Source organism: Pristiophorus japonicus, chromosome 3 (assembly GCF_044704955.1).
Source record: "Pristiophorus japonicus isolate sPriJap1 chromosome 3, sPriJap1.hap1, whole genome shotgun sequence".
NCBI classification, from domain to species: Eukaryota; Metazoa; Chordata; class Chondrichthyes; family Pristiophoridae; genus Pristiophorus; species Pristiophorus japonicus.
Genome location: NC_091979.1, coordinates 288,183,053 through 288,192,707, shown reverse-complemented (window position 1 = coordinate 288,192,707; position 9,655 = coordinate 288,183,053). Strand labels below are relative to the sequence as shown.

Here is a 9,655-nt window from a genome sequence, read left to right as displayed (position 1 = left end):
GCCCGTGGCCACTTGAAAGCAGTGGCCACGGGTCAGTGCAGAATGGCCGCTGAGTCTCCGCAGAGGTGCTGCCATTTTAGGAATTGCCCTTCCACAATTTGGAGCAGTGTTGGGGACCGCTCTTCCCGTTTTCCTGCCACGTGTGCACGAACCGACCCTTACCAACTAGCGACGAACGCTTGCCGAAATTGCCCCGGGGAATTGCCCTTTTCAAAAATTGTCCTGCGGGAGCAGTGCCATCACCAGTTGGTGCTCCTGACAGCTTTTGCTGTTGGTAACCTTGCTGCGGCTTGGTGGCACGGCTGCCCTTGAAGGGGAGGTGACACTGCCAGTGACACCATGTTTTTTGTTTGTTGGGCAACTGCCAGGTCGGGCCGACAATTATGGCCTCGGGTTCAGCTGGGCCGCCAACAGGCAGCCTGGCACCCCGTCTTCCCAGGCCGCTGACCCGGCCAAAACCCTCCCTGGTGGCCCAGTTGTTTGCCACTGAAATGGCTGCAGAGTTCATAGCAGCCCACCCCTTTAACTGAAGGAGAGAGACGTTGGGATGCGTCAGTGCGGCGCGGCTAGTCCGTGATGCACTGATGACTGGTTGGGGCAGCCGACCCGCTGCGAGGGAAATTCTACCCCGCACCCGACCGGAATACAACCCTGAGCCGAAACAGATTCAAAGATGTGAACTTCTCCGGTATCTCCGCCCCAGTCCATGGGGCAGAGAAAAACTTTCAAAAACGGTAGGTGCACCCCGTTTGGGGCAGAGCTCAATTTCGGACCCATTATTTTTCTGAGCTCATAGTTCGGCGAACTCCTTGGGGGTAATTTTAAGTTTGGATGATAGTGTAAAATTGATTCAGCAGCCTGTTTAAAATCTCCCGATTTTCATTTGAAGTCAATGGAAAGGAAAATTGGGAGAGATGTATTACTTGTAGTAACAAATGAACACAATAAACACGCTGCAATAAGTAACTTCATTGTGTAATATTGTGCTGGATTATTGAAAGTTCTGTAACAACAAACATCACGATAATAAATCCTGACGGTGCTGATAATTTGGATAAGCAGATTTAGTCGGGAAGAATACAATGAGCCAATAAAATTTCAGCACTCACACTAGCCACGTTTTACTACTTACAGGTATGGAGACTTGATGGGCATTTCTAGAATGAACAATGCTGTAATACACAGTGTAAGAGGCAAATCAAATACTCACCTCAACCCCATTGTTTTGCCGAAATACATCTTGGTTAAAGTAATCGAAAAGCTTCTTTTCTAGTTGAAGCATCACCTTTAGTAAAGACAAAAAACATTGAAATTCAATTTCCACATCATACAGACAAAGGCACACAACAAATATTTCAACTGCGCGTAAGCCATACCTTCCGATCATTCTTTGATTCACGGAAAATTAACTTGTTTATTTGATTGGTGTCTGCTGCTCGGATAGTTTGCATTGTTGCTGATGCGCAGAGTGTCTAAAAAAATCGTAAAACAAGTTGTTGTAAAAGGAGGTGCAACAAATGAATACTCAGGTTATTTGAACTTCGTGGCTTATTTTCAATACTTGGCATGGAGTAACCAAAAGTAATGTAATAAAACATTCATTCACCATTGACCTTATTGGCTTTTATTTTTACTAAGCTGCCAACCGATCTTTTTTTTAAAGCAAACTATACAAACAACAGTTACATTTGGAATTCTCAAGTTTAATACCTGATGGCTTGCATCCTAGGGTCTTGAGAGAAGTAACGGCAGGGATTGTGGATGCATTGGTTGTAATTTACCAAAATTCCCTGGATTCTGGGGAGGTCCCAGCAGATTGGAAAACTGCAAATGTAACGCCCCTATTTAAAAAAGGAGGCAGACAAAAAGCAGGAAACTATAGACCAGTTAGCCCAACATCTGTGGTTGGGAAAATGTTGGAGTCCATTATTAAAGAAGCAGTAGCAGGACATTTGGAAAAGCAAAATTTGGTCAGGCAGAGTCAGCATGGATGTATGAAGAAAAAATCATGTTTGACAAATTTGCTGGAGTTCTTTGAGGATGTAATGAACAGAATGGATAAAGGGGAACCAGTGGATGTGGTGTATTTGGATTTCCAGAAGGCATTTGACAAGGTGCCACATAAAAGGTTACTGCACAAGATAAAAGTTCATGGGGTTGGGGGTAATATATTAGCATGGATAGAGGATTGGCTAACTAACAGAGAACAGAGAGTCGGGATAAATGGTTCATTCTCTGGTTGACAACCAGTAACTAGTGGGATGCGGCAGGGATGAGTGCTGGGACCCCAACTATTTACAATGTATATTAATGACTTGGAAGAAGGGACTGAGTGTAATGTAGCCAAGTTTGCTGATGATAAAAAGATGGGAGGAAAAGCAATGTGTGAGGAGGACACGAAAAATCTACAAAGGGACAGTCAGGCTAAGTGAGTGGGCAAAAATTTGGCAGATGGAGTATAATGTCGGAAGGTGTAAGGTTTTTGGCAGAAAAAAAAAATCAAAGAGCAAGTTATTATTTAAATGGAGAAAGCTTGCAAAGTGCCGCAGTACAACGGGACCTGGTGGTACTTGTACATGAAATGCAAAAGGATAGTATGCAGGTACAGCAAGTGATCAGGAAGGCAAATGGTATCTTGACCTTTATTGCAAAGGGGATGGAGTATAAAAGCAGGGAATTCTTGCTACAGCTATATAAGGTATTGGTGAGGCCACACCTGGAATACTGCGTGCAGTTTTGGTTTCCATATTTACGAAAGGATACACTTGCTTTGGAGGCAGTTCAGTGAAGGTTCACTAGGTTGATTCCAGGGATGAGAGGGTTGATTTATGAGGAAAGGTTGAGTAGTTTGGGCCTCTACTCATTGGAATTCAGAAGAATGAGAGGTGATCTTATCAAAACGTGTAAGATTATGAGGGGGCTTGACAAGGTGGATGCAGAGAGGATGTTTCCACTGATGGGAGAGACTAGAACTAGAGGGCACGATCTTAGAATAAGGGGCCGCCCATTTAAAACAGAGATGAAGAGAAATTTCTTCTCTCAGAGGGTTGTAAATCTGTGGAATTCGCTGCCTCAGAGAGCTGTGGAAGCTGAGACATTGAATAAATTTAAGACAGATGTAGACAGTTTCTTAAATGATAAGGGGATAAGGGGTTATGGGGAGCGGGCGGGGAAGTGGAGCTGAGTCCATGATTAGATCAACCATGATCTTATTGAATGGTGGAGCAGGCTCGAGGGGCCGTATGGCCTAATCCTGTTCCTATTTCTTATGTTCTTATGTTCTTAAGATCAGTGACAAAAATAGATTTATTCATTCAGCTGGAAACGTTTCAATTAAAATCATCCAACAAGTCAAAAGGGTTAAGAACATTTTACGTCAGTTTGGTGAGCCAGAATATGAATTATTTAATATGCTTTGGGACTTTCTCTGTTGCATTGTGCAAAGAGGCAAGTAGCTATACTTGCACACAATGGGAAGAAATTGATCTGGGCTCTAAATTGGGGCTACACAAGCAGCATTTTCCTCAACAGCAGAGCAGGTCTCCAGTCATCTTGGATAACCCTTGCCACTGGAACAAGACCTAGCTCTGTCGATCCCATGTGGTGGCTGTGCAACGGCCACCCTACATTAAAAAAATCCATGCACAGGCATCTTCCACCCTTCAGGATGTAGTTCAAGACCAGGAATATTAGGTCCTTCATTGAAACACCTGTGAACTCATCCTTTTTTTGGTGTGGAAGCAATTCATCCTCGTTTCGAGGGACTGCCTACGATGATGATGATGACGCCCCAACTGTGGGGCGTGCAAATTTCGGGCCACTTGCCTTGCCAGTAATGGTAATTAGGCAAGTCCCGGGAGGAGGGTTAGAGCAGCGTCAAGGGACGGGCAATCAGTATACTGCAGAATTGGGAGAGAACTCCTGCTCCTTGTGGCTCCACGGGAACAATTTTTAAAAGTTAAAAAAAAACTTACCTTTTGTTAGCAGCTGCTTAGGAATCCTGAACAATTTCTGCCAGTGTGCCTAAGACAAGAACTCGGCCCTTAGAGGTAAATGAGGGGCCTAATACCTGTTTTAACCAGCTGCCAGGAACACCAGAAAAGTGGTCCAACCCAATATTGGGTCTGAAGTCTTTCTGGCATCCTTTGAACACAGACATGGATTCTGAAATTGTCTCTCATTGCACCCATACCAACGAGGTCTAATATTGGTATGCTGCTATCTTGCACTCCCAGTGCAGGTCTTACACACGTGAAAGAAAAAGAGTACTCACTCGTGCACCTGTATGGTTTTCTTAACTTTGCAAATGTTCTTATGTCCTTTCTCTATCAGATTGCCAAATTAACCAATCACTTTTATTTTTGGTTAGGCGCAGGTGCAATGAATTAAATGGCAGGGACAAATTGAATTTAGATCGAAAAACATGGACCCAGATTATCTGCAAGGCATCAATCCCAAAAGGCACATTGAGATTATGCCTGGCGCTGAACGCCACTGCTGACCTTGCTAATGTTAGTGGGTCAGGGGGAGGGGCCTCCAGGAGCAAGCCTTTGATGATGTCACGGTGTATCTATGCCGTCTTCCCACCCAAGACGATGGAAATGCTGGAGGATGTGGATGCCAGGTCCCATGAGGAAGCTGAAGATCCTGGCCCCTCTGTGCCCATGTCAGGAGGCCAAATTTTTAAAAAACCCAACAATTTCTCCTTCCTCCAACCGCTGGGGTTCAGGCCACCCATCAGGAGGCCATTACGTCTGATCTCACTGAGCGTACTGGCCTCCAAATCTATCCTATGTCCCTTTGAGGTGGAGGATGCAAGACCTCTGAGCCGAGGGCATTGCCACCTTTGATCCTGTTCCCCCCCCCCCACGCCTCCTGCTGCAATACTGGTCTTGTAAGGAGTGGGTGGAAGCTCCACCTCTAAACAAGCTCACTGATGATGCCATGCACATCCCTTGTGATTCCTGTTACTTCTTACTGTAGTTTGTTCTATATTCTATAAATACTCAACATTTTAATCACAAAAATTTAATTTTAATTTTTTCCAGAACCATGCATCAGGTGTGAATAAATGCCATGTCGTTCAATAACACACTGGATTCCTTCTATAACACTCTTCTGGATGCAAAAATATGCTATTGATATGTCCAGTACATAAGTGGTGTTTTAATAAGTAGTTTCATTCATGATGAGCCAATAGAAATCAGTTATACCAAAGGTACAGTGAGCCATACAGCACTGTAATAATAAAGTACAGTAAATACTAATGGTTACCAATACTGGCTCAATTATGGCCAAGCAGCAGGGATGAAAAATGGATAATGGCCTGTCACCTAAATTGCTGCGAGGCAACTTGTTCATCGCACTGTCAAGTTGATAAACCACTAAAATATGAACAAAAATCAAATACAGCCAGTGTGTGCTGAAGCCATTAAAATACATCAATATCTAATCAATGCTGTACAATGTTTTTCAAAATCTTAGTATGTAGAAATTATCCCGGCCACACACCACTGAACACTCAAACTAAATCATTTCTCTCTGCCCTTTTTTCTCCCTTTTGATCAGGGAACAGTTTACCATCTGTGTTTGAAGGACATAATCCACAGAAGAGCCGGTTCCCATACTGAACACAACTGGCTCAGAGTTTTAAATTCAAAGCACAGATTAGTTAATCACATCAAACCAAAGAGCTCTTTAGACTCGTATGTCACAAATCAGCCTGGTCGCCTTTAAATGCTGCACCACATCAGAACAAGTTTCAAAACAAACCAAAGCAGAAACCTCTAGCTTTCTAAAGCCCTAACAAATCGGTCCATCTTTCAGTCATTTAAACTTTCCAATCAAGGGTCAATATGGTCCAAGCATCCAAATGCTAATGCGCTTAAGTGTGCTTAAGCTGCTTTCCTAAGTGAATGGGTAAAAAGGACTGCAAAGGACAAGGCAGAGTTACTGTCACTGTCAAAAGTCATTGTACCAACCTCCAAGCGGGCACAATTCAACAAAGTCATGATTTTAAAGCATCTCCTGAGAACCTGGACTGCCTCAGTATCAAACCGATTTAACGCTTCTCTGATTAACAAAAATATGCTACACTGCTGATCAAAATAAATAATCCATTCCTCTCATGCCTTCTGAAGTAACTAAATTCAAAAATGATCTGAGGGTAGCTTCATTTCCATTTAGAGGCTGTTCTCCTTCTCCTGATCTACATTAGCTGCCTTTCAAATACTGGATTATACATCAGAAATCAGACCCACAAAAGATTTTAGTGTTAGTCCCTGGTTTAATCACAACTGGGGTTCCTCTCTGCATCATTGGTTTTATCAAGTGTTTTTATGATTTTTGTACTAAAAGTGATTGTGGGTGATAATTGTGCAGGATGTTTAGACAGTCATTTCTTTCGGGAGTGATTTTCTGAAAGGGCTAATAAAACAGTATTTACCCATATTTAATGGTATAAACTTGGACATCTTGGAAAATATACAAAAGTAATGCATAAGATGCCAACTTGTGTTTTTTGCCTATATCTAAATATTACATTGAGTTATTGTTATACTGTTAGCATATTCCAAAATTCAAGAGGCAGATGTATGTCGATCAACTAAAATTTTTAAAGCTGCAAAATTTAGTTTAGAAATCTGAAGTGTAATGATACTGCTGTGAAAAGAGGCACAAGATTTGTTGATGGATTGTTAAAACAACATTTCTGAATATAAAAGTAATTTTGAAATAACTACACTTTGGGTTTAGTAATGAATTAATTATTACAGGACAGGTGAAGGAAGAACTCCTCCAGCAAAAATATCTGTTTAAATCATTAAAATGTGTAATAACTATGGACAGCAATGAATCTACAGCCATTATGAGATCAATGAGGGCTCCACATTAACCAGAAAAATGAACAGTACATGGAGCCATACTAGTGACTTCATTTATTTCTAGAATAATATGTTTAATCAAGGAATCAAGAACATTCAAGGAGGCATTGAAATGCAGAGAGGTTGAAGAATGACCACTTGAAAACTTAAAAACCCACATGAGATCAAAGGCAAATGGCTGGTTGCACAGAAAGATAGATCACAGACTGCAGCACCTCTCTGGAAACTCACTGCAACCTAGCCTGGGTGTCATTAAAAAATTGCCCCAGCAAAAAACACTTAAACAAGATATTAACTTTAAGATTTCTACTGGTCCACATTATAAAGGCGCAGTAATTTGAATGAATGAATGACTTTGTTTAGTTGAGATATTAATACCGTGCTGCTTTTTAAAAATCAGTTGAACATCTGGAACACATCTCCAAAACCACTCTGCTCCTGCTGAAGTGCTATTCCCTTTCAATATTTAAAAAGTGCTATTAAATTCATTTGTCAATCCTGTATGACTGAGGACCACAAATCTCCAATGTACTTCTTGTGTTAAGCTCTGACAGCAGTATTCTGTTTCTCCACAGGAAGACATTTGTGTATTCTTCTGCTCAATGTGATTTCCACTTTTTAACTCATCTGCCATCCAATTCCCTGCTCAGAAGGACAAATTGCTCACTGTGATTCCTTTCAGCATGAGCACAGCAAGCAGAAAATTGTGACTGAGCAGAAACACAAGAAACAGCAGCATAAAAATTCATCACTTTGGCCTGTTGACCTCTCACCACTAGGTTGACACACCCTGTCTCGGTGAGTAGCATCAAGGGAGAAATGTGCGGCCTGGGTGAGTAGAATTACTAACAAAAAAACTTAGAAACAGGAAAAGCCCACCAGATGCTTCATTGTCTTGTATTCTTTTCTAAAGAACTGGTCCAGAAAAAGGGTCTACCACATGGCATATTGGATGGAATGAGTACAGTCATTGTTTCATGGCAGTACTGTCACTTACTGACTGCAGTACAAAGAGGTGTAATGCAAGATTAAATCCAGACTTTTAGCTAGCAGATTAAAACCAATCATGACAGATGTCCATGAGACTGTTTAACATACAAAATGCATGACACGTCCATGAAGTGAAGGATAAAGCTCTCCATTTCTTCAGGAGAGCAGTTCCTCCAATTTTGCTTCAAAAAAGGAATTCTAATGATGCCTAGAACACTTGCTTTGGTTTTCAGCAACGCATGAATCTGGATATTCAGTCGTGGGATAGATTTAGCCATGTAGGGCTTTGTTTTGGGGTGACACCGCTTCCAATAATGAAGATTTTTTTTTAAACTTGCAAATGTGGAATAAAGAACTCCGAAAGCTTTTTTTTTAGCTTTGCTGAAAGGTGCAGTAACATTCAATTTCATAAACTCAAAATAATCTTATCAATAGTTTACTTGTAACGGACTGAATTTGGGTCATAGCTGCATTACAATTTGAGATTTGAAAAGAAAACTGAGTATGGCGAACAACACAAGTTCATTCAAGCGCTAGGGCACTTTTATTTTGTTGCATATTTTGATCCAACACTGTAAAAGAAATACTATTCTGTCAGCTATTATTATTAAGCGAGAATGCTGACAGTTTTAGTTTGGCTGTCTGCACCCAGAAATTAATTTAAAAGTGGGATTGTTCAATCTAAATCTGAGCTGCTCTAAGCAACCATCCAGTGGGTGGGCTTCCAATACATTTTACCAATTTTTCATGCCCATCCCTCTAAATGTGACCCTGCTCCTCGGCTTTTATGCCTCTGACAACTTGGCTGAGGAAAACATGCGGCCTCTCTGATAGCATGAAATTGGGAACAATGGTGTGGGATAAGAAGAGAGCTACGAGGATGGATACAGCCAGAGCCCGCCTGATTTCATCTGGAAACAGATGTTAGTTAAACCAACGTGCGGAAAAACTGAAAGAAGCACATTCTGAGGTTCTAGAAGAATAAAGATTCCAGTAATTATTTTTAAAAAGTAAAACTAAAAAAAAATCTCGTCAGAGATGAATCTAAGAGAGATAAGCAAACCAAACTGGGGTCATGTATTTCTACAGAACTGCAATTATGTCAGAAGAATCAATTAGCACAACATAGGACTTTTGAATAACCATTATTTTTTTTTTTAAAAGGATCAATTAGCACAGCATTAAGCTGCACTTGACTAAAAATAGATTGACATTATACCATAATGAATACCCGTTTTCTGGACAAAGATTGAACTGTTTGAAGTCTTAACTAATATACCTCTTTCACCTCTGGGCAAAAATATATTAACTGGATATAATAACTTTGGGAATATGTGGCCCAGTATTTGTTTTAGTGCTTTGTGTTTTTGAAAAACATATTTCCTTTGGTTTAAAAAAAAAGGAAAAAAGAGAATTCCAAAATATCGATTAAATAACCAGCAAGTCAGCAGTAGAAAGGTAACAGACTGCCAGAGTACTCTCACTACATTGCATAACATATCTGCAACACTTCTCTTTTGCTATTTTTGATGGATTTAATCACATGATCTACTCACGATAATAGGAATGCAGAGTTAGTAATGCAGTGTTAAAGTGGCAGGCCGTGTGGTCACATCTCAGTTCAGGGACATAATAGGGTTTATATAAAAAAAAATGAAAATTGGCTTTTCATAATTGGTACTTGTAACCATCAGAAAGGAAAGTGATCTTGCAATGTGCTTTCCTAACCAGCACTTACATCTACAATACCATGTTTTATGCTTAAGATGTCTTTCCTGGCTTTT

The 9,655-nt window shown here is 40.8% G+C and overlaps 1 protein-coding gene across 1 annotated transcript in view; it reads right to left on the bottom strand.

Annotated features, from left to right (window-relative positions):
- Positions 1-1,198: 1,198 nt before the first annotated feature.
- LOC139255855 (inositol polyphosphate-5-phosphatase A) overlaps positions 1,199-9,655 on the bottom strand; it is a 547,723-nt gene continuing 539,266 nt past the window's right edge. The window contains exons 10-11 of the mRNA XM_070874031.1: positions 1,377-1,472; positions 1,199-1,285 (exon numbers count right to left, since the gene is read on the bottom strand). Of these exons, the coding sequence (XP_070730132.1) occupies positions 1,199-1,285; positions 1,377-1,472 (183 nt within the window). The remainder of the gene's footprint in view (positions 1,286-1,376; positions 1,473-9,655) is intronic.